Source organism: Crocodylus siamensis, chromosome 2 (genome assembly GCF_052110815.1).
Source record: "Crocodylus siamensis isolate JL-2025a chromosome 2, ASM5211081v1, whole genome shotgun sequence".
NCBI lineage: Eukaryota > Metazoa > Chordata > Crocodylia > Crocodylidae > Crocodylus > Crocodylus siamensis.
Window position 1 is genome coordinate 210,022,350 of NC_143396.1, and position 26,258 is coordinate 210,048,607.

General features: G+C 41.7%; 1 protein-coding gene across 2 annotated transcripts in view; it reads right to left on the bottom strand.

The window, feature by feature from the left end:
- ABTB2 (ankyrin repeat and BTB domain containing 2) overlaps nt 1-25,035 on the bottom strand; it is a 189,827-nt gene extending 164,792 nt beyond the window's left edge. The window contains exon 1 of one of the 2 annotated variants that reach the window (XM_090032925.1): nt 23,743-25,035. In XM_090032925.1, the coding sequence (XP_089889051.1) occupies nt 23,743-24,613 (871 nt within the window). In that variant the 5' untranslated portion in view covers nt 24,614-25,035. The remainder of the gene's footprint in view (nt 1-23,742) is intronic. The other variant, XM_090032924.1, reaches the window with a different exon arrangement.
- Between the last annotated feature and the right edge of the window lie 1,223 nt (nt 25,036-26,258).

Consider the following 26,258-nt stretch of genomic DNA (forward strand, 5'->3'; position numbering starts at 1 on the left):
AAACCAGACACCCCCATTTAAACTCTCCAATGAGGTTGCTATTCCTGTGTCAGATAACAAGGTAAAAAATACCCTTCCATATCTGATTAATAGGGAAGTATTATGAGCCATTGTTTTGTGATCTGTATCATACACATTTTTAAGGATGGTTGCACCAATTCAAGTAAACTAAGTGGGAAACAATGTTAAAAAAAGAGAGAGAGAGAGAAATGAAAACGTAGCAAAAATCAACAAAACAGAATAAATGAATAGAGTTATTTCATGATTTACATGCATATGACTGAGATCAGAACTTCCTTTTGGGACTTCCCTGACATTTTTGGACTTAGACATATGTGACCAAATCCAATCCATCACCTCACTGAGCTCACCGGAATTACCCAGGGTTGAATTTGGCCCAGGATAACTAACAGAAATATTTTAACTTCCAAACATAGTTTTCCTCATTACTGATGATGCAAGTTATTTTTCAAAAATTAAGATGAGAAATATAATATTTTTAAAGAGTTCAAGGAACTAAGACCAAGGCAAGGATTTCTTAGGATGATATCTTTCATTGACCCAGCTATGTAGCTGGGATAAATTTAGACAAGCTTTCAAAAGCAACACATTCTTATTCCTGATGTCTTGCATCTGAAAGCTCGCCTAACTTTATCTCAACTATGTACAGCCCAATGAAAGATATCACCCTACAAAGTCCTTGCCTTTCATATTATTTCTGGACCATCGCAGGCTACAATATCACTCTTATGCTATAGAATTAAGAGGCAGTCATCAGGAAAAATACTGGCCCATGGGACACCTGCCACTGGATGATATCCAGGTCCACTTGTTTGACTGCCTAAATTATGAGTTTAAGACCAGTTGGCAAATTCCAGTTGCAGAAACTGCCAATGTAGATGTATGTATAGGCCCAAGGATGGTCCCCCAAGGCTCCGTCCTTGGGCCTATACTCTTTAACATCTTTATTAATGATGTAGACACCATATAAAGGGTGTACGTCAGGATCTGGGGGAACACCCGTTCACCAGAGCAGCCCAAGAGTTGACAAGGTCTAATGGTCACAAACTCCTCCAAGACCATTTCAGGCTGGACATAAGGACAAACTTTTTTACTGTCTGAGCCCCCAAAGCCTGGAATAGGTTCCCTTCAGAGGTAGTGCAAGTACCTTCTCTGGACTCTCAAGAAATGTTTGGACACCTATCTTGCTGGGATCATTTGACCTTAGCTGACTTCCTGCCCCTGGGGCGGGGGACTGGACTTGATCTTCCGAGTTCCTTTCCAGCCCTAATGTCTATGAAATCTATGAATTAGAAAATAGAGAGTTTTGTCTAAAATCTATTTTAAACAACTGCATCACTGCTGATGATATATGAAAATTATTTGGATTTATTTAAAGCAATTCTGAAAGGACAAATAGGAGAGGATGGGAGGATCATAATTACGTGGTTCAGTTTGGTTTCCTTTTTTCATAGCAGTCAGTATCTTGTAGATCTCTCACTGTAGGGTTTCTGAATGAGGAGTATTCAGTTCAGATTTCCTGTCGAGAGAAAAACTGTAGAATCTCCTTCATTGGAAGTTTTCAAGAGGAGGCTGGAGAAGCATGCATTTGGGATAGTTTAGAAATAGCAAATCCTGCATCTGCATCAGCTATTGGACTAGATGACCCTTGAGGTCCCTTCCAGTCCTATGATGTGATGATTCTGATGGTTGGTAGATAAAATTGCTTTTCAAAGTCGGAATAAACCCTGAAAAGGGATTTTCTGTCTTAAGTGTAACCACAGTTTTGAAAGATGGACTGAAATAGCATTTTAGCTTCTGCAGGCCATTTGGCATTGGCTTCTGCAGGCCATGCAGCATTGTTGTTTACTTGGATGTGAATGTGAAGTAATTCCACCATTGCCTTCATTGTGATTACTCCGATTTACACCACAATGATTTACTTCTGTCTATTACCACTCTCTGGGTCCGACCTTAGAGCCAATACCCTGGCCATCCGACTGTGATGTATCTGAGGCTGCAATTGGCCAATTTTTCCATGAGGAGATCATGGGACACTACATTGAAGACGTTTTTAAAATCAAGATATATGACGTCAATCTCTTCTCCCTTCTTCAGGTGATATGTCACCTGGTCATAGAAGGAGATAAGATTGGTCAGACAAGACCTAGCTGCAACAAACCCGTGCTGGCTATTCCTCAGGATATTGCCATCAGCCTGCTTGTCAAGAACGGTCTCTTTGCTAATTTTTTCCAAGTTCTTCCCCAGGATAGAAGTCAGGCTGATAGGCCTGTAGTTCCCCAGATCTACTTTCCTCCCTTTCTTGATGATAGGTACCACACTGACCTTCTTCCAATCTTTGGGCTCTTTACCTGAGTGCCATGAGTTCTCGAAGATCCATGCCAGTGGCTGAGCTATGATACCTGCCAGCTCCTTAAATATCCTGGGGTGTAAACTGTCCGCGCCAGCTGACTTGAAGGTGTCCAGCCTCACAAGGTGTTCCTTTATATAGTCTACTGACGTAGGGTAACAATTCTTCCTCACCCTGGCTGCCCCGTACCGTATTGAGCAGGGTGGTGCCTTGGGGCTGGTAAAAAACTGACACAAAATACCCATTTAGCAGGTTGGCTTTTTCTGGGCATCAGTTGTCTCATTTGGTTTAGCAAGGGTCCAATGTCACCCTTGCTTTTCTTTTGGCTCCTTACATATCTAAAAAAGGATTTTATATTGTCTTTGATATGCGTAGCCAGTTGGAGTTCAGTCGCAGCCTTGGTTCGTTCCCCACATGTCCGGACCAGTGCAGAATACTCCTCCTTTGAGGTGATTCCGGTCTTCCCCCTCCTTTATAGTTCTTTCTTTTTAGGCACAGGAGGTCCACAAGTTCCCTGCAGAGCCAAGGGGGCTGCTGTGCCTTTTCTTCTGAGATGGGATAGACATTGCCTGTGCTTTCAGGATCACTCCTTTGAGGAACAACCACTCATCCTGAACTCCCCTCCTCTCATCTTCCCAGCTGTCTTCCCCACCCCCCCCGGTTGAGAAATGAATTTGTAACTGAACAAGCTGTTTCTTTTTTCTTCCTGTCCCAGCGGTCACTACAGTAATGCAGAAGAAACACTTCTGACAGCAAAAGTAATATTAAAATGATGACCCCTAGTCTTCAGCAAACCTGTCAATATTATCCTGGAAAAGGCTCTAAAATGGTCACCTTATATATTACAACCCCCTCACTCCCTAGCCACTAATTCAGAATTCCATAGGAGAGGATGGTGAATGTCTGTAAAATTGAAGGCAAGTACAAAGAAAGCGTTAATACAGTGTAGCCTTTACTATATACCCTGCCTCCATTCAGAAACCTCATCATCTTCTCAGGTATTTCCATCCAGAGGTTTGGTTTATAGAGTTTGGATTTGCACCAAAGTTGCTAAAGTTAAAAGGTGTGGGCCCAGGGTTTCCAGGCTCACCTCTAAAATATAAATGGCTTTATATAAATATAAAACTTACTATAATGAGAGGGCAGAAGTTCAGCATCACACAACTTCTTGTCAAGAACAGAAGAGGAACCGAGTTTAGGAAACCCTGGCTTGCATTGCATGCTTCTTGTTAATTTGCAAATGTATCAAGGAATTTGTGAAACACAAGTTAAAAGATTTAATGGAACAATGTTAGTCTCCAACTGGAAACCTTACCCGCATAAGAAAGCTTCTCTTGATATATTTCCAAAGCTACATCTGCTGAGCACAAGCAGCATCCCCTACCCTTCCCTGCTGACAAGTTAGTCCATATTTCATGTAATAATTTCTCAAGCAAGATTTTAAAAAATGTGCCTCTTTATGAATGGGAAATTTTGGATACTTGGCTGCAGATTTTCAAGGAACTTACACTGAGGACTGCTGTGCTTTCAGGAAGCACTGTAGTTTTTTTTTTTTCCTGGAAGCAAAGGCTCAATGAATAGGGAGCACTGTGCATACAGAGGAGTTGCCTTGTGAAATAAAGTAAATCAATTTTGTGGGATTAATCCTGCCCAGTGCAGGTGCTGAGTGCTAAAGAGACAAGTTGAACAATGATAAAATGGACCAAGAGTGCAAAGAAATCTAATCCTGTATTGGGAACACAGTTGCTGCGCGGCTGGAAAGCTAAAAAGTAAAGTCAGAAAAACTTAAGAAAATTGCACTGAAGTCCTCAGTTGATCATCAGATACAGCCAGTGTCTACCCTTCTCTTGTATATTACCCTGCACACTTGCAAGAAAGAAAAGACATTAAAAAGGCTTGAGACTTTTGAGTGTTCATGCACAGCCTCTGATCACTCATGCTAAAGCACAAGAGCTTTGTGCTTGTTTGCTGCATACCATGCAAGGACCTATCAGGTCCAAACTTTTAACTTGAAAATACTAAACCAAACCAAGACAACCACAATGCTTTGGATGGGTAGAGGAGACCAATTCCTCCATGTGGATATTTGGTATACCTCATGACATTTGCTCCTGTTTTACACCAGTGCCACTCTGATTCAACAGCCATGCCAACATAAAATTGGAGAACTACAGTGGTGAATCAGGCCCCAGATATATAAATGGAATCATTTGAAATTACACAAATATTGCTTAATGTGGAAAAAATTCAAGTTTTAAAAAATGGGTATATAAAATATAAAGAGACTAAAAAAACAAGCCAGCTTTACTTTGCACTGCTTGTTCAGTAGAACAGATAGCCTGTTCTCTTGCTCTCTTTTAACTGCAAACCTTATACTAGTCGTGTATATCTTGGACCCTTTCCCATCCTACCATGATTTCCTGTCTGAGTCTGCAGCCCATGGCAACAGCAGAAAATTGAAGTGCAGGCTTTGCAGATGGTGCTAGGCCAACTAACTTGTGCCAATTTAGTATCTTCTTCCATAACACACGCATTATCTAAGTCTTGGCTACATGGCAAGAGTTACCCTCCTGCTAATAAATTCAATCTATCTTAATTTACAAACTGCACTTGCTTTAGGGGAGCTCTGACCTTTTTGTAGTTAGAAAAATATCTAATACACAAGAACACAAGAGAAAGAGGGATATTTAGATCTGGTGATTAAAACCAGGAAATTTAAGTTTTATCACTTGTAGTCTCAGTAGTATATCACCTGCTGGATGTAGTTTAAAAAAAATATATCATTTATTGATGTGCAGCACATACATCACACTGCAGAATAACTTATGACGAAAGCTACAATTCCACACGTCAGCAACAAAAATGTGACCCAAGATTATACACAGGCAAAAGGTGCCAGAAACAACTCCAGCATTTCTTTCCACTGGGAAATCCAGTCTTAATATGAATCTTCCTAAAGTGTTCTTAATGAAAGCCTTCACATCTGGCATTGCAAAAATAGAAGAAACAGTTTTTTCAATGGAGTGATCATCAACCAAGCCTTTTTCACACAAAATGATGTTAAGTCCTGCGCAAGAATACTAGGAAACTCTGTCTCATTTGATCATGCAGGTTTGAGCTTTAATGATTTCAATTAAAGTCCCATGTAACTGTGGCAGGGTAGATTCTGGCTCAGTTTTCTGACTAGCAAAACCATTTCTTAGTCTTTTCAATAAAACCACAGGCCATAAAAAGTCTCTTGGCCACAGCTGCATTCCTCAATGAAAAAAAAAGTCAGAGATAGAAGCTCTGCCTTCACAGCAGTGGTAAACAGACCTAAACTGGAAAGCTCCAGCTTTCATACATCATTAAACTGTACTAGCCTGTACAGGGGCTGAGCCATCCAACTGCCAGTCACTGACTTTTCTGCCCTTTTCCTTAATATTTTCTCTTCACATACCCCCAAATCCAAAATAATTAAGGTGGGAGCATTATTCTAGTTTCATAAAACAACTTTCTGAGAAAGTGCAGGGTTTTCAGTACACCACTAGATCATGTTTTTTCATTACCAAAAATTAGACTTTATCCTTCCCGTCAGAGATCAGATGGAAAATACAATAGATGAGAAAATCTGAAGGAAATGTATAGAGTTTGAACAACTTTGCTCTCAGATGCATTAAATCAGATCTATTCTTAGTGTGTACCACAGGTCCTATACATACCCTCATTAGACTCAAGGCACCTCTTGGAAAACTCTAGCTCTTAGTTTTCACTTTGATTAGAGAAAAATAAGATATTAGTTCGTTTTTGATTACAGAAAAATAAGATATCAGTTCTTCTGTTGTAAAGATCTGAGGAAAAAACCCACAATGGGTCAGAACATTTTTAACACTATAGATTTCTATTTAAAATCTCTGGGATTATTTTGTGAATCATGTTTGCAAGCCTAACAATACTCAAATGTGTGGCACCCAGCATCATCCTTGAAAAGATCTCAACATACCTCAGGGTCCTACAACACCCTGGTTAAGAATCACCACCCTATCCTGTTAATTACCAAGGAAAATTTTCCTTTAGCTCCAGGGAAAGTCTTTTACAATTCGAGAGCAGAAAGATACAGGATTTTTAACCTGACATTATCCTATTGCAGAGCAGAGTATCAGTATGAGATGGACTTATAAGAACAGCTGTCAAACCAAGTCTCCTTCCTCTACCCTTCTTCTTTACAACATAGAGCAGGAAATGTGGAAATTGGACTTGTTAAAGTGTGGTTTTCCTCAAATGAATGACTATGCAAAAAAGCACACCTTATGCATTGAACAGATAGATTTTTATGCATGCATTTGAGTCATGTATTTGAATCATACACTTAACTATTTACTGTAGACCTGACTCCACTTGTGATACTTTGTAATAAAAGATGTGCAGAATCTCCATCACTGTGGATGAGCTGCCATAGGAAAGCAAAGGGAGATCAGGTTCATTTTCAGAAACAAGTTTGAATTTGGAGGTGTACATGCATGTGTCTTTAGGGAGGGGGAGGGGCAAGATGACAGATAGACAAAGCCAGCCAAATTTGTGCAATGCCCCCTTCCCCCCTACCAAACCTATTTCCTATTCTGGAGCTGGATCCAGTATCCACTGAAGTCAGTGGAAAGACTTTCACTGGCTTATGCAGGTTTTGGATCAGGCCTTGTGATAAGCAGCAATTCCCATTCAAACACTAAGCTTGCTTTTTCTAAGGATCAGAGCAAACAATTTCACTGGTTCCTTCTAATTTAACCAGCTTCACTCTCAGGCATTTGCAGTTCAAACAGAACTCTGATGCCATCGTACTTGGAGCCAAAATTTCTAAGCACATTGCCACAGTACTGAGAGAAGTCCCATGGCATCACTTAAAAATGCTGTGTTTTTAGGCCGTCCTTAAAACACTTAGTATTTTGAAGGGGAAGAAAGTGACTTATAAAAACAACAAAGTTATTTAGTTTTAATTGGCTACAAATTACATTCAGTTTTTTTTGTTTCCTGCTTTAAATCAGCCAGTCACACAAAGGAAAATATCCATGGAAGTAACACACATGGTGTAAAAGCTTAAAAGAATGATAATTCACAAAAGAGATCATAGTAAAACTATGTCAGTGCAAGTCTATAGAGATTTTATGATCTCCAGACTAAACAAAACTGACAGTACAAGTCGAGGACAAAATTATTAAAGCATTCATCATCCAAACATTTTACTATACAAACCAAAAAGAAATAATCAGAAATGATATCCATACACAGAGGGGATATAAATTTGGATATTAAACTACTATTGTCCTTTAGCTTATTATTTTGCTAGGCATTGAATTACATACGGTTTTTCTCTTTGAATGATGGGAAATCTGTCTTTAGCCAGACAATATTATATATAAAGAGATAGGCAACTTCTGAAAACATTTACATTAGTATACTGTTACACACTATTTGGTGAAGGACTGCATACAGCATATGTAACAATGTCTACTGTCTAGTGCTATACAAAGTTTTCGTAGAAGAACCTGTTTTAATGCTCAGGCACTGCAAAAGCTGAGTTAAATCACGCAGAGACCAACACACTTGTACATGCTATGATGCTCTCTCAGTTGAACAAAGGAGGTATTAAATGGGGTAAGGATCCAGTACAATCATGCAGGTCCTCTACTAGACAACTACTCAAAGCCCTTCCCCACTCCCACCCTCCAGAAGTATTGTGGTATTCTTATTTGAGTCCTGCCTACAGTGCTACCCTGAATTACATTAAGACACCGTCACTTGCCATGGATCTCTTGATACAAACTTTAGGGATCCACAGAACAGTTCTCTAGTGAGTCTAATCCATAGATGATCCCTTAATCTACCTCTGCACATGACACAAGTATATGTCTATTATAATGGTATTTAGGTTAAATTTAACTATAGGTGAAGTCATTTTCCCTGACCTACTGTGTTCTCTTTCCTCCGAGTCTGGGTAGGACTCCAACTATACCACCACTTCTGTTTGGGGAACAATGAGCAGAAGAAAAAATGATAACCCTGCCATTTTTGACATTTAGCTATAGTATTTCACAGCTTTAAACCCTGTCAAACAAACAGGCTGTCAATTTTGGGATCACAGGATAATACCATGACATGATACACTGTGGTTCCAGGCAGCCTTAATTTGGCCGTAATCTAGCAACTCTGGCTGTTGCAGTAAATCAACCCATGTTGTTTTACAGATGATTTAGCACAAGCTACCTGACAGCACTTGCTAGGTCTAAAAGGATGGTGCAGTAGGGCGTAAAGTATCTGCTGTGGTGATACATATTTTGTGAATACCAGCATCAGTTGCATAAAATGAGCAGTTGGGCCACGTGTGCTCCTTCTTTCATCTCTTTCTCAGAAGTCTAGAGAAGAAAGGGTTTTTTCTATGTACAAGTAAATCAGTACCATGTAGCAGCTGAAGTGCTGAGTAACAATAACTTTTCTCCAGGTCACTGTCTGAACTGCCCTGTTTACAGTCCACTTATTTTTCTTTGCTCATAACTAAATTTAGTTACAGCCTGACAGCTCACAGGTGATAATGGAAAAAGGAAGATTTGGGAGTTTTTTCTAGGAGGGACTGTACAATATATGAAATAACCACTGCACTAATATATTGCACAAGAGACTATAGAGCACAAGGTACTGGTAATAGCCAAGCGAAGAGGTTGCATTCAGGATAATGAGATGTACGTGCCTAAGTGCCCAAATTACTTCTGAAAATTTCACTGCAGGATAATAGTGACTGCTGAAATAATGGAGTGTAAGACATTAGCCTTCTTATTTTAGTTCCTCAGGTACACGTAAGGGGATTAAAAATTGAGGACAGTGATTAGCACAGTGTTTTGCAGTGTCAGAGGAACGGCCCACTGATTGTTACAATCGCACCTACAGGTTTAGAGGTAAGGCACACAAATTGTGCCTAGGAAGACTGTATTGCCACTGTTTGTAGCTAGAGAACTTCAGGACTGTCACTCTACTGCCATGTAAAACTTCACAACTTCCACATCTCCAAACTTAATGTAGATCTCACTACACAGGTCACATCCACACGAGATGCTAACTGCAGAGTAGCTGAATAATACTGCGCAGTAGCATGTCACAACACCAACAGCGTTAATACGCTATTGAGCAGTATTATCTCAGGCTACTGCACAGTAACATCACTTAAAAGGCATTTGCCAGTAAATACTGCACAGTAACTCTATTTAACACACATTTAGTTAGTACTTGGTTATAGAAATACTAAATAAATGCACAGTAACCACATCATAGCAGCAACTTGTGTAGCTGTGCCAATAGAACACAATTTGATTATTATTTTATTATAACTGCACAATGACTAAAAAGCAATTTGTGAACCAAGATAGAGGATTAGGATTGAAATGGAGACGACAAGTTACAGACAGACAACCCAGAGCTGGAAAAACCTGAACCAACTCACGCTATAGCTCTGAAAACCTCTTAACTGTTGCTTGCACTCCGGAAAGGAATGAGCTAACTTTATACAGCCAAAGCCTGTATATACAGCCAGGCTGACTTGAGAAAGAGTTCTAGTTATTCACTTCTCAGGATTAGCCTCTTAGTTTGTGGAAATAGAAGAGCAAAACAAGGGGCTTTAGTCTCTAAACTACTTGTAGCTACATCTTTCTTCTTTTGATAGTTTAAATCAATGGATTAGACCATCAGCTATTCTCTTTTTATTTCACGCAACCTCCGCATAAGGTGTCCAGGTAGCCTGGACTGCCCAGAGTATTAGGCAGTCACCATTTGAAAGGAAACACCTTGAATAACTAATAAAAAGTTATTGAGATTCTAAAATGCAAGAATGGCTTGTAAAAATAAATAGCTAACTAGCCTATGTGCTCTAACCCTTAAGTAAGGTCCTACTCTGCCCCTTCAGTTGAAGGAGTATAATGTTTTATTCACAAATTATAAAATCTACGTAGTAAGAGGAATCCTACCTGCTATCATCTTGGAATTAGTCAAAAGCCAACAAAAGCTGTAAAGCGCCCAGCAAATACTTCAGGAGATGACTATCTGCATCTGCTTGTCAGATTTTATTTAAGAAGCCCAAAGTTAAACATGCAGTCAGGATCCTGATTTATTTTAGCTGCATTATCTTCAGAGTCAGGTCAGCATAGAAAGAGCAGAGAGAAGTAAGAATGCAAAGGGTAGGAAAGATGACAAAAATGCCCAGTATGGACTGTAACATTATAAACAGTGAGAAAAAGGTCACTAATGTTTACACTATTCCTCCTTTTCCCTCCTCCTAAAATATTACAAGGAACCCTTTCCTTTGAACTCCTTTGATCCTGCACTGCAATATGACTAAATGGTCTGATTTGGAGATGGTATAAATCCATATAGCACTGCAGAAGTCAGTTTTCACAGAGTGAGAATTTGATCCCAAGCATTTAGCTCAGCCCAATCTTCTGGCTCTATCCCAGGAGCTAGCCTTGCTTATCTAAACCAACCTGGTATCACTACAGTAGAGATGCTGTAGCTATCTAACAGACTGCTGAAAGATGTCAGAGGTTGGGAGGTGCTCGAAGAGTGTCTCTTTATTCCAGCTTGCTCTATTGCATCTTTTGGCCAGTGAAGACCAAGTGTATTTCCCCTAGCTTACTGTTTGAGTGCTGGAAGACTGTAAGATTTCTATTACCTTTGGGTCACTCAAGACACATCACTATCCTGTTTCCTGCACTCCCCAATGCCAAACAAACCTGGGACTCAAGGAATTTAATTTCTCTCATTCGCTAACAAATACAGTGACTAAAAAGTGTTTTGTGCCATTTGTATAATCATGCTATGTCCCTGCTCCATCAAATTACCACAATATATGGGAACACTAACCCTCTGTATAAAAACAGTGCAGCAGTTAGCTTGGGAAGAAAGCATCACATGAAACTAATTAATAACCGTTTAGACTGTCCATGGACAATATGGAATATACTTTGTCCTTCTACAGGTTCTTTTATCCTAGTGCCTCAAAGCATTTTGCAAACATTAATTAATTTAAGGCTTACATTCCCCTTCAGAAATTTGTATTATTACATCACCATTGCATGAATGGGGAAACAGAGCCACCAACAAGTGTCAGTACAGTCACAACAGTCAATATACTCTGATCTGATTAACCTCTACAATGACTAGAGGGGTGGACAGATTTTATGGTCTTTGCTGGTAGTCTATTTAGAGAAGACTTGTCTGTTAAGATGGTATCAGCATAGAATCCAAGCCAGACTGCCTAATAGCAAAATCCAGCACATAAAGCAGAATTGTAACTATATCCTTGAACAGTATGATCACAGCCTGAAAGGGCTGAAAGGAAATTATATTTCACAGGCAAGAAAAACATTCTAATAAGTGGCTATTTTACACTTTTAAATTCAATATACCTTAATTTTCAAAGGTTGAACCTTAGCCTTCACTAAAACAAAAGCTAGTAACTACAGTATAACCACCCTCATTATAAGCCACTTTTCCATACTTATTCTAAATTTAACTTTCACAAAACTGAAGAAAAAGTAGCAGTCTGCAGCTAGGCATAGCAGCCATATACCTCTGCTCTACCCTGTCCTGTCTTGTTCCCTCACTGCTATTCCAGCCCCAGGTTTCCTGATCAGGGCAACTTTGTCAAGCACACCTAACCCTCATGAAAGTTCACTAGGGACTAGGTTTAGATCAGGGATGTAGGTTGTTGTAGCCATGTTGGTTTAAGGACATAGGCAGACAAGGTTCTTTGGGTAAATCCAATATCTTTTGTTGGATCAATTCTGAGTTAAAAGATATCGGATTTATGCAGAGAACCCTGTCTGCCTAGATTTAGATCAGAAAATCTCTACTCTTACTTGTGACCTAAGTTAGAATCCAAGTTCAGACTGCTAGAGGTGAAAGGTACAGACATTAACTTCTATGAATGAGCAACCTCAAGTCTTTCTCTCTCCTTCATTCGTTTCCCTTTGATAAAGGCCTGAACTGCTAACAACAAAACTTAAAGAACTTTCCTCCTGTTGTTATCATTGTTTTGACACTCACATTGTTTCAATCAGTGCTTTCAAACGGGTGCAGCACGTTTTACAATTTTTCTAGCTCTTATTGTATTGATATCAGAAGTCCGGTGAGATAGTTTGCAATACTGACTTTTAAAGTGAGCTTGCATGAAAGCTCCACTGAGCTGGTTTTACTCACTGCCTCAGGCTTGCTTAGGTTTAGCCAGATGTCAAGTGTTAAGACAGTCGGATATTGAAAACAACATTCAGATTCATCTCATTAAACAGAAAGAGCAAAAGAAAAGCTCTGCTTGTTTTGTTTTTCCTCCAGCTAGTACAAACACACAGCACATTCTTCTGTTTACTACTTACAACAGAAGAGATTTCAAAGAGTGTTTCTGCTCGGACCTCTAGGAGAAAGTTCTCTTCTTTGACAAACAAATAGTTTGTAGGGCAGTCTTGGAAAAATCTTCTGTGCCTCCCTTGCTTCATTTATAAAAAACAATCTGCACAGCCTTATTGCCATAGAGGTGCTGCACAACTTACCATTGACAAGATTCACCAGGAGAGAAGCTAAAATCAGCAAAAGTGTAATGTATCACAATCCTGATCTTCAAACAGGCTCAAGAGAAAAATGGTAACAGCTGTGCATGATGACCACTTTTAAATACCAGGACGCTTTTATTGTCTTTGCTATATAAAGATTTTGTCTACCTTTTTTCTTTTTAAATTCTGCAGGCCTAACAGCTAAATCCTGAAGTCTTTATGTGCGTTAGTTACACTCTGATGGATTTCACTGGGATTTTATCCTAAGTGAGGATCGCTAATAAAGATTGCAAGATTTGGCCAATATGTTTCTACCAGCACTTGCTTCCATCCATTAGGGAAGCTCACTTCAAGGCCGGGTACAGACATTTGGGGAGGTTAGAGAGAGATTAGATGGAGTTAAAAATGGCTATCAGATCTAAGGTAAGTCAGGATAGGAGGCAGGGACAGACTGGAGCTGTCCACAGGTGGTTTGAGGAACAGGTAGGACCTACAGTGAGGGTTGCGGGGGTCATGTAAGATCAGCAAGAGGGATAGGAGGGATTGGCGGGGGACAAGAGGGGTCTGCAGGAGGGACTGGGGGAGCCTGTGAGGTCTGCAGGGCAAATGGGGGAGCAAGCAGGACCAGGTGACCTCTACATGGGAGGATCAGGGGGAGGCAAGCAGGGTCTGTGGGGAGAATTGGGGGGCCAAGTAGGGTCCATGGAGGTATTGGGGGACAGATGCAGTCCACAGGGTGTTGGTGGGGTTTGTACATTTGTGAGGGGTCTTGGGGGGATGGGATTGCTGTTGGGTCTGGGAGTTGGGGATTCCAGCTTCTTGCTGTGAGTTTGCAGCCCAGTCCTTGTGGCAATGCCACATCCCCCTCAGCCCAGCTCAATGCTACCCCCGCCCCCAGCTATTTTCAGAATGGAAGGGGGGAAAGGGAGCAGAGAGAGATGATTCTTGGGGTTTTGCAGTCAGCACTGGAGGGTGGTGTGGTTAGACTGGATTCTCCACCCGTACCTCGGGGGGGGGGGGGGGGGTGTTTCCAGTCCACCTGCCCCACCCTCCAGAACCAGGTGAAAAAATCCCAGACCAAACTCCCTCTGCTCCCTTTCCCCCTCCCCCCCACATTCTGAGAACAGTGACAGGCTGAGAGCTGCGCAGACACAAGTTACAGAACACAGTCAGCTTTGAAGCATGTACATCTGAATTGTCATGCAATGAGGGTTCAGATTTTCACAGGATCAGGCCCTTTTAAAGTGGTCTGAAACCGTGCACTTCTGTTTGGTCACAACTGTAGGCTGCTTTCTGGAGCCAGATCAGGTGAAAATTGTCACTTCTGTCTGTGCTGTAAGTTAGATCAGGTGGCTATTTTTAACACAATTTGACCTCCCTGAATGTCTGTATGCACCCTAAAGCAACAATACAAACTAGCTTTCGGTGCAAAATTTAGACTTTGGGCGCAATGTCTAAGTGATTTAAAAGCTGACACTGTATTTCTGAACAACAGAAACGCTTACAAAAATTCTGCCTTTGTTTAATAAAACAGAGGGAAGGAGTTTTGCAGAACCTATTAAAAAGTATTATAAGCATTTTTATTTCAACAAACATTGGGATTTTAAAATTTATTTTAAAACAGTACTAAAACACCTGGGTACTGATGCACAGTAAAGTATTTACACTTGACACAGACTGATCTATTTTCATTGCCAAAAGCCAAGTGAAATATGAAGGGTAAAACAGCACAACAGATAAGACATTTTGGAGTTTCTTAAAAATAATTTAAGATGATAGTAGCAAATTGATATGGATTTGGTTTTTAAATGAGTGCTATGTTGAAAACATCTCTCCCAAAATAAAAGAACACCCATTCAAGTCTCTCTTATAAAATATGCTGAAGTGTTACGAAACTGAGCGAACCAGGGCTTTGTATGTATACTTCCAACAATATAGCTATGAACAGGGCAAGTGTTAATCTTTCCTGTAATTACTGTAACTAGAGGAGAAAGCTTAAAATGGAAAAAATTTGAAATTAGTATGATAAAATACATTTTCTTGTAATATTTATTAACATTCAGTAGGATTAGATGGGTATATCAGAAACTCCAAACCAGCATGCTGTTTTGTGCACTAAAAGAGACAGGTTAATAGGGGGCTTTTGTAGTTAAAAATAGAATTAAAAGAAAACAAATCAGAACAGATCCATGAATCAAATTCATTAGCATTTCATGGGGTTTTGGATGACAGCTCATACCCTTTTAGGTTCTAAAATGTCTGGATTAAAGAAGTCAGAGAGACTTTTATTTTACTTCATATACTCCAGTATAGAAACACACGTGTGCTTTGCTACAGCATTTTCATGACCTGGAATGTAAAGAGTTAAAAGTGGCTCATTTCATGTTATTTTCATAGGCTTGAAAAAAATGCAGCAGTGTCATGTCTCACTGTTCAGTTTTGCACAAAATAAGTTTACCATATAATCTGAAAATACAGAAACCTGTTAGGTTTGCCACTCAGTATTTTGCATAATAAACAGCACTAGCTAGATTTAATCAGATTAAATTCCTATCTTGCTATCAACAGTACATACATACACAGTTCTAACTTCTTGTCTTGCGTAGTTTGGCTGTATTGATAACTTAAGAACAGTAACAATAAAACTTCATCCAAAACTTAACTATTTTTAGGGTTTTCTCTGAAGAGCTGCCTTTAGTGCAGGACCAATTTGTTTTACTTTAAAGGGATATGCCAAACCCTCTTATATCCTGATTACTCCTAACATTTTGGCGCACAGTTTTTGTATCATTAGTATACATTTACAGAGTTCCCCTTCTGTTTTAAGGTGACTGAACAGAGAAGTCCTTGATAGCCTGTTACACCAGGACAATAAAACCCAGTTTAACACTAATGACTTCAGCCCAGCACCAAACTGACAGTTTCACAGCATGAAATGGAAGTCTAAGGGTCAAAGTTTTCTCTGGCCTATACCCTGGTTCCCCTTGCACATAAGCAATGGTGTACAATGTTATGCAAACACACATGGCTCATACCTTTTGAGTTGCAAACATCTGGGTGCATGCTTTAAAAATGTCTATAGGTATTCAGAGCCCTAGAATATTTGTCTCAGCAGGTGTTGTGGGTATAAATTCTAACACTTGAATATGCAGATATTAGAAATGTCCAGGTGGATGTAAAAGTTGCACATACACAACGAAAAGCCAGCAAGTGTCACTCTGGGGAAAACCTACCTAGTATAACATGGACATGACAAGACAACTAGGGCAGTGAAAACACCCAAGTCCAGTGCTGGGGTACAGGAAGAATCTGAATATCCTACGGGCTGTAGACTGGGCTCTGTGCTTGCTCTGCCTTAGAAAAGAGGGGAGGGGAGGCCAAGGAAGAGATGAGGAATGGCCAGTATGCAATTATAATCATGTGGCCCAGGACTGTTGTACAGGCTGAATGCAAGGATGACAGCCCCGAGGCACCAGAGAGAACAGAAAGTTCCCTTTTAAACTGATTAGCAGCCCACTGATGGCACAGCTATAAGAATAGTCCTAATGCTTTTCCATTCTACTTACCTTATTGATCACATTTGCTGATTTGCAAACTGCAGCTATTATCCCCAAAATACACATCTCTTGATAACAGACAGCTTTTCTGAGCCGTTGTGAAGCCAATAGCTTATTAAAATTAATGAGACACTGTATGAACCCTCCAATTTGTTTGGTTCAGATAACCAGAAAGCAGTTTGAATAAATAGCACACATTACAAGGTAATTTCTTTGTTGAATGCATGGGTGCTACAAATGGATCTAAGCAAAGCACCATGATTATCCACTGAAGTATAAAATTGATCTTAAAATATTTGACATTAAACTCAAAAACCTAACTTTGAATAGCAAATGCCAGGAAATTAAAAGGAAGGCTGTTATGCCACTCTTAATTTATATGCAAGCGGGGAGAAATATAAAGTAAAATGGACTAAAGTTAATGACAGGATGTAGACTTTGAATTTCCAGACTTCTCTTGCGGTGTGCTTCAGCATTTAATGTGCTAACCATGTGCTAAAACAGAGAAGACCAAATTTATCTCTGGTTTAACTCCATTAATATTGACTCTGGCCTTCCTAAAGTATCTTGTAAGGAAAGGTTATCATTTTTAAAAGTTGAGAAACCAGTATAGCTTGTTTTGGAACCTTAATTCCTTGTTGCTCATGTGTTGGTACTTCAAAGGAATGTACCCATGATATCACCTCAACTAACTCTCCTCCAACAGGTGTATGCGAAAGCACTCAAGGCTAGTAGTGATTTTTTAGGTTTTAGATTCCTACAGCAGGGATGCTCAAACATGGGGCTGGGAATTTGGCAGTAGGGGAGTGGCAATTAATGCTACCATGGCTCCCCTGCCACCAAATTTCTGGGTCTTTGGGGAGTCCCATGGGCTGGTTAATGTGGTCCTGCACACTAGATCATGCCTTTAAGTAGGCAGGGGGCACACAGCCAGACTGGGCCAGTGCCCTGATCTTTGGCAGCATAAGGACAAATCAGGGCAGTGGGAAAAATGGAGCTAGATTCAGTAGGCAGATGGCATGCAGCTGGACCAGATCAGCATGAGGCTGGATTAGGGTGGTGGGCAACATGTGGCTGGATCAGGCTGGCAAACAGTCCAATGGGGGGGGGGGGCAGCAAATTGGGATGGCAGGTGGCCAAATTAGGGCACATGGGATCAGGTCCATGGGACTGACCCTACACAGGAATCCAGTCCATGGACCAACCCTGTGCAACTCATCTGGCCTGCAGGGCCAGAAGCTTGGGTGCCACTGTCCTATAGAATCTGCAGTACTACCAACTCTCCAAAATCTGTGGAATATTAAAGTGTGTCTAGTCCATCATGCAGGTGCATTAGTGATCCCAGAATTACTTAAAAATAATCAGACAGTTAAGTATAGGACAGTCGTGTTTTACAAACTACTGAACGAATTTTAGTCCTTCGGGACTTTTTAAAACAGCTCAGCATGAATAATGCATAAACCAATTCATCTACACCAGAATTGTAATACAGCTGCATAAGAAATGCAAGGCTGACAATCACTTTAGAAGGTCCATATAGTCAAATATCCATTACCAGCCATGAACAGTATCAGTGACTTAAAAGTAAGCTGCAAAAAGTCCTCCAGGTGGGTGTTATTAAGGAAAGTTTCCTTCTAATCTCCAACAGTTACTGCTTTTATGTCCTGAAACATGATTTTTTTGTTATGCCTTTTAAAACTCTCATTTTTAATTAAGAAATTTACAGTAGAATAAGTGGCATTCACATGCTAAAAATGAATCACTTTCCAAATTAAGTATCTCTCTCTCTGTCTTACTAAGTCTCCCAAAGTATATTCAAAATAAAACCACTCTAATACTGAATGTTAGAAAAGCCCTCAAAACTCCTCTAAAATTATGACATTTTAAAGTATATTGGTGTAAATTTAAAATAGGCAAGCCAGTCTCCTACTCGCTGCACTTAGTTCTGGCTGAAAATCATGACATCTTTCCAAACCACATGAAAGCACTTATAAAAAAAAAAAAAGTTACAACCTAGAATTGTTTACTGATTTCTCACTGTTTTAAGGTGCTTGCCAATCTTTATTTTGCCAGCTCTAACTGGTTATGCATAATTTATACCACCACACCCAGACTCCATCTGGAAATTAAGTCCTTAAAGGAACAGTCCCCATCATGTTGTCTAAGACAGCTTTTCTCAACCTGTGCAAGAATATATGAAAGATTCTCCTTTAAAGGAGAAAAACATGGGAAACGGTACTTTTCCCTTGCAGGGTGGCAGATTTGCAGGCTACAAGTGACTGCTTGGGGCCTCCCCCACCCACCCCTATGTACTGGGGGGGTTGGGGCTGACCACTGATATTTACAAGCGAGTCCTGGTACAAAAAATGGTTGAGAACCACTGACCTTGGAGACTTTGCTGCATAGTTACCTGAAGAATACTGACCTTATACAGCAAATGTGCTGATCTTGGAGAGGTTAGACCCTCAGCTTTGACAGTGTTTTTGAAGCCAAGAGTTCAAATCTCACTCAAACTTCATATATCCAGGTTAAACTGAGCCCCAAGCAGCGTAGAGTCTGACTTTCCTCAGACTTAAATGATATGAAACCAGAAATCAAAACAGACCCTTAATATGTACAAGAATTTTGGAAACAATTTTAAATGAAGGTCTAATTTGCTCAGCATGCACATTACCAGCCTTAGCATAAGTTTTGGGTTTTTTTTGGAAAAACAAGAATTTGTCCCCATATCCCAATCTAATAGAAGTGACAAATAACTGCACCCTGGTTTATCCCTTTACCACAGCAGTTCTCAATCGGGGACAGTTGCACACTGGAGTATCACAAGATCCTTTTAAGGGTTGTGTGACATATCACACTAATATTAGCGCTATTAAGCAAGCAAACACCTAGACAACAAAAGACTGTTCTATTATCTTTTCGGTAGTCAAGAAACAAGTGAAAGCTAAGAGCTGGCAATTTCTGAGGGCTGCCTTGAGTATAAAAAGTTTAAGAACCACTGCTTTAACACATGATCCTGACAAGGGGCTATTATCTTGCACGCACAAACTTCCCATAAGCTTCAGTATGAAATATGAATGTGCGGGGATTGCAGAATCAGACTACAGGAGATGCATGTATCAGCTACTCTGCAAACTACAGCTAAATTAAAAGACTGTACAGAGAAGACTGATGGCTTTATCAAATTAGTAGAAACCCAGGCACAGCATTCCTGATCTTTTATCATCTTGATGGCTGTTTCAAATATTTATCATTTAATTTCATCATTCACATCTATGCTTTTGTTTCTCTGTAGCCAGCTTCTTCATTTATATTTAGTTTATCTTTGAAAATGTCCACTAGCAGCATCAAACTGCTGATACCTCCACTGGTGAGCCTTACAAACGCTTGTCTTGACACAAGGTTAGAATGGTCTAGGAAACGTCCAAAAGGCAAGGCTTTTTTGTGATATCTTTTATTGGACTAACTGTATAGTTGGGAGAGGTATTAGACAAACCTTTGGGCATCTGGTGCCCTTCCTCAGGGCTGAAGGAGCAGCAGATGCAGGCTGAGCTAAATATTACAGAAAAGACTCCATGTAAATATAAACAGTCTGCTTGGAGGGATGGAGGAGGGGCTGTGAACTATGAACGAAGAGATGAAAACAGGAACCCTTGTAAGACAAAAGACGCACAGTAGAATAAGCAATCTAGTTAGTGGCAGAGCAAGACCATTGAGATGGGGGTAGTTATTACCTGGGAAGCACAGGGAAATGATTAGCAGTGTTTGTAAGGTTGTATGAGACATAACACCACTGTGTATATTAAGTCCAGATTTTTTACTGTCCAATATAGTTATGAATTTCTGTTCCCAGGCATGTATTCTGGAAGTACCCTGTAAATTTTGTGACAGAATAACTACTCCCTAACCTCACCATCCTCGTGCACAAAGGGAATTTATTAAACCTGTACTGACACCACAATAGGTGTGAATTGCGTTAGCATATGGATTATCTTCCTTGATGTTTCCCCATTGGGAATTACTGGCTACATGAAAGGTCTCTTTTTCTACACCAGTGCTTTTATAGTGAAGTCTTCCAGACTGCTGAACATAATGGACCAAATTTTTTTTGGGTATTATTGTAAATATGATGGAGTCCTCTTGCTTTCAATGGATGTTCTCCATGTTTATACTAACATGACCAAAAGCAGAATATGGCTTAGTGGCTAAGCTGCTCCTAGGGAAAGAAAATTTGACTGTAGTTGCTTGAAAACAAAGGGATCTATTGGTTAGAGATTTATTTTCCCCAGTGCTTATTTTATCCAAATTCATAAAGCAGGGAATCTGGCTACCTCTTAATTTGTACACAATATTACATGATCTTTAATAGTGTGACAAGTACTGTATTCATTTGCTGCCCTACAGAGAGGGTACCATTTTACAAGCATTTTGCATTGAGCCAAATACTATTCAGAGAGACAGTGAGTAGTTACATGAATAAAAAGCAATTTACAACCTCCAACCTATCACAAAAAAATCTATCCAAAGTATTTACATATGTAGCAAGCCATTCTAAAGCATTTACAGATTTTGAAACCCTCCACCCTGCACGCAAGTTGGTACTAGAAATGTGTTCTCTATAATAAAGAATACAAAGTTTTGAGAGACTGGATTCATTTCTGTGGAAAATACAGGCTGGACTGTACCCAGTGTTCTTAATGAGAGATTTATGTGAATAAGGAATGTATGACCAGGCCATTGTATCTTGTGAAATTGTAGGGAGTTAGAGATTTGCTTAACGTTCAGACTCCAAGGAGGAATTGGAAAACATCCTGACATAAAATGTAAAACTCTATTATAAAGCCAAAAAGGACTATTAGGATCCTCCAATATAACTTCTTGCATAATAAACAAAGATTTCATCGGGATATTGGAAAGTCTGACTGGAACGTGAATGCCCCATCTTCAGCAACCTCAGTGATATAAGACAAAGCATGATAAATGTTCAACAAGCCTTATATGCAGAAGTTCTCCATTAACATGTTTTTGGTACAGAAGGAAAGCCAAGAGGACAGCAGCATTATCTGAACGCAGAGAGGTATTTGAATAAAGTATGGTATTGCTACTCAACATTCAGCTCTTGATCTACCCAGATGAAGACATCCTTTTAAGACATTTATCTCAAAACCGCTTTGTGTTGAAACTGCAAGGGATGGAGTTTAGAAGATTTCCTGACTTTTACATTTCAGGTCAGGCATTAAGACAGCACACTGTCAAACTGAATTAAATGCGCACAAAAGCACATTATAATCTTCAGGCATAACAAAAATAACTATATTTGTTTAAAGAGAGATCAGCAACAGAAGCAACAAAAAGGAGAAAGAAACCAGCCTTTTCCATGGCCAATCACTGCTTAGTATTCAACTACATGAGTGTTATCATAGCTGACCACTTGGCATTTTGAATATTTATAATGATTTCCTTGCATAGCTGTTTATGTTTCCGTCTAACACCAGGCTCCATTCATTCATTCATTGCTGGTCTTCCAATAGCAGATTTCTCTTCAGGCAAACGGACTTTAAAAATCAGCAATAGTGTGAATTAATACTCCCTTCTGCCTCCCTCTCTCCTCCTTATCTAACACAGAAACTGCATCACGGAAGTACTGAGCAGAGATCATAGACAGCTAGCACTAGCTTTTCTCTGTGGAACCACAACATGAAATATTCACTCCAGACAACGTGGACAGGGAGTGGAAGAGTAACTACAAATCCTCTCATGATCCACATAGGATTATCAGTTTTTATTTTGACAGTTAACAAAATATGCTAGGCTCTTTTCTAAAACCTCTGCAGTTGCTTCACCAAAGAGTTAAGGGTTTTAAAAACAGGCAAATGTGTGCACATATTCACTTGATGCAATTTACTGCAACAAATTTCGTCAGTGCCAAAGTAGCATTCCAAAAAAGCCATCAAGTTTTACAGACAATTCCACGATTTCAGCGTATTTGCTGTATTCCTCTCCCACACATTAGACAAAATCTTGCCGGTAGCTGATAGAGGCACCTATAGGGGAAGAAGGCATGGAGTGATGTTGGCTCGCATCTCCTGCCTAGCTAAGGTGATGTAGGAAGAAAATGCACTGATGGGCAATTTGCTTATGCATGGAGTAATGGGTAGGGAACTGCATAAGTCTTGTTCCCTACTGCACCTGTGCAGCGCAGGGCAGGTTTGGCCCTCCCCCCTCACCTTTTTTTCCCCCATGTAAGGCAAAAATGACAGAAAACCTTGCAGTGTAAACAATTCTTTTCTTTTTTAAACTAAAGGACTCTTAAAGTTTTCTAGAAGACATTGGTTGCTCTTAAGTATGCAAATGGCAACACTGCGGCTTCCCCGCAAGAGCTATCAAAATCTTAAACCTTTCAGTCTCGAGGGAAAATGCTGAGATTCCTCTACTATCTGCTTATTTGCTTAACTGCTTAACAACTGTCTCCTTTTTTAATCAGATTATAGAGGTAAGCATCTTAATGCTCTGCTATTCCAATTATTCCAGTACTATCCTATAATCCCCATTTTGATGGGTTAAGTGCAATTTTTATAGTTTACATTTACCCATTATGCAGCATGCCCTCTACAACAGCAGAGCCTAAATAACACATTTGATTGTTTGTTTGGTTTGGGGGGGGGGGGGTTGCCTTCTTTATTGGCTAGAAAACCAACTTCAAATTTGTTTTCCTCCTATGGATTGTATGTGAGGAACAGCCTACTTAAAATCACTAAGTCTGACCCCACAAAACTCTCAACATCTGTCATTATAGGATACCGGCACACTCTTCTTCAGAAGAAAATGAGTTATGTGTGTGATATGTGGATTTTTTAAAAATGAAAATATAATTCAAAGTTTGCTAATGCAACTTTCCCCTATGGGCACTTGGAGGCATACACACACACTCTCCTTCTCTGAAGTGTTAATTTTTTCAAAGGGCAGCTGGCAGGAAGTTTAATTACAGTTTCACATATGACTTTTTTTTAAATTGTTAATATCGTACAGCTTCGTATTCCACTGCCATCGCACCTCGTGTCACAATTTACATCTATGCTGCCCGTAATAGTACACCATTCTGATCTGGCAGTTTTACACCTCCTTTGCACCGGAGGTATCAACTGCTACACCACAGCGCAAGCTAAGCAATGGCTCTGGCATACCTATTTATTTTGAAGGAAAGAACACATTTAGCCAACATTAGGGTAACATACACATAACTGGGCCTTACCATTAGCGTTTTTCCCACAGATGAGATGCTCATAGGGTTGCAGTACTCCCCAAAGCTCAGCGTCATTGTTGATGACCATCTCTAGGACTTCAGCCGAGATCTCACCTCCACCTCCTCCTCCGTCTGGGCTCTGACTAGCCAGCACCCTGGCCTTGATCTCTTCCACCAGGTTCTCCATGCAGGCTGTCAAAGAGATGGCGGCGTACTCATGGATCCTAACCGAGATCCTAGTGTCCACCATCCACCTGAAAAACCTCCCGACAGAGAAGGTGAGACCACAGCGGGCTGACTTGCCTTTCCTCAGCCCGTCTCCAGCGCTCATGCTGTAGAGGGAAAGGGCCTTGACAGTCGCCAGGACGCAGCTTTCGGACAATGACCAGCTCTGGATGAGCTTGATGGCGCTTTGCACCTCAAACCTGGTGCATTTGGAGTGCATCACGCTCAGGCGCTGGGCCTCCCTGGAGACCCTGATCAGCGCCTTCCTCAGCAACTGCGACAGCCTCCTGACCGCTTCCTGAGAAAAGCTCCTGGGGCTGCCTTCCCCCTTCCCCTTGCGGAGGATCTTCCCCACGTCTTCATCCGCCCAAGGGTATTCCTCGAGATCTGGCAGCTTCGGACACTTGGCGAAGAGATCTGCCACCTCGGGGTCTTCAGGCAGGACGGTGTTCACAGTATCCCAGCTGTTATTCCTACTGTTCATGGAGCCAGAATAGCACCACCAGTTGCCTCGGTGCTGGGCTGACGGGAAGGCTTGGGAGATGGACTTAGAGGAAGAGAGGCTGAGGGATCTGCAGGAATCCCCTGCCCCATAACCAGAGTCCAAAGTGAGATCCTCCAGGGTCTTCAGAGTAGAGCTGTACGTCCCAGCCATAGGAAACAACGGCGATCCTCCCGGCCACAGCCAAAACCAACAACAAAAGCAGCAGACCCCTATCACTACTGCACCTTCAAGTGAGAAACTCAGATGGGTCAGCCTAGATATTGAGGCGGCGCGTCACGCGCTACCTCCATGCCCGGCCAGGCTGAGCGCACTCCCTCCAAATGAGGGTGAGCAACGCGGCGAGCGCGGACCAGCGGGTGGGCGAGGCAGCGGGCGCGGGACCGAGCTGCCGGAGCGCGGAGCCGAGCCCGGGAGCGCGGCGGGGCAGAGCCGAGAGGGACACCGGCCGCCCGCGACGCTGCCGGCAGCTCGCAGCCAACTCCCGCCTCGCGGCTCCCCCGGCCATGCAAATGACCTGCGGCTAGAGGCACCAATCAGAGGCTCCGGAGGGGGCTGCACCCGCCAGTCACATCCGAGCCGGGCGGCAGCTATGCAAATATACACACACACGCAAACAAGCACTCGCCCCTTCCCGGAGCGGAGCGAGCGGGGCGGTGCAGCAGCGCCGCCCCCGGGCGAGCTCGGGCAGGGTTACGGGTTTGTGCTGCTAGGCTGCGTGAGCGGGGGGGGGGCTGCTCTTGCTGCTGCTATGAAGTAAGTAGAACTTAAGAAGCTTTGGAGTTAGACCTCGAACTTGGTCAGCTGGTTGGTATCTGAACCTCAGAACCGGGATCTTCCCGAGCTTTAATCTGCAGGGCCTGTCCCCTGTGGTGGGGAGTTCTGTCAGCTGAGGGGTGGCCAGGCCCAGCGTCAAACTTCTGAGCCGTAGGGACTGTGGCAGCCAAGATCTTTAAGGCTGCGCGGTGCAGAGCCTGCTGCCTGGGCATCTTGGCTGCTTCTGGGGTGTGGGAAACCCCGCAATGCTGGAGATCTCAGCTGCTGCCATCCCTAGGGCTCCCCAGTGCAGGGAAGCCCCCCAGGGCCAGAGGATTGCTGTAGGGGTGATCCCCCTACCCCAGAGTGTGGGGAAACCTCCCACCACGAGGAGGGCCTCAACTGGGGTGCAATGTGTGGGACTCCCAGCCATGGAAGATGACTTCCTGCTGGTGCAGGAGGAGCAGGGCCGGATTAACGCACAGGCAAACTAGGCACATGCCTAGGGCCCTGAGCTGCAGGGGGGCCTTGTCGTTCCTTTTGCGGCAGTGGCGGGAAGCCCCATCTACCTTCCCTTCCCCTCTGCCAGCCTCTCCCCCCACAGCAGCTGCTTCCTAGTGGCAGCTCTGAGCCCCATTCCCCACGGGCAGTAGCGCCAGAATAGAGAGGGGGGTCTCGACCAGCTGGGGGCCCATGAGTTTGTTTGCCTAGGGCCCACTAAAGGGTTACTCCAGCTCTGAGGAGGAGATGGGGATCAGGTTCCCTCTGCACCTGCAATAAGGTTCAATGGGATCTAATTCAAGGTCCCACAGTTGTGCCTCCTGCCGGGCACATGTGGCATGGCAGGAGGCATGATTGTGTGAATCGCGCATTAGATCTCCTGCATTTATGTGTAGAGAGGGCCAAAGAAAGAGATATCGGCATATTCATCTTTATTAAAAAAAAACAGCAAAGCAACCCTTTGGATTATGGTTAAGGCTCTTAACAATAGTTCATCTGATTTTACTTGACATTGGTTCTACTTTCTTGCAAACAAATACAC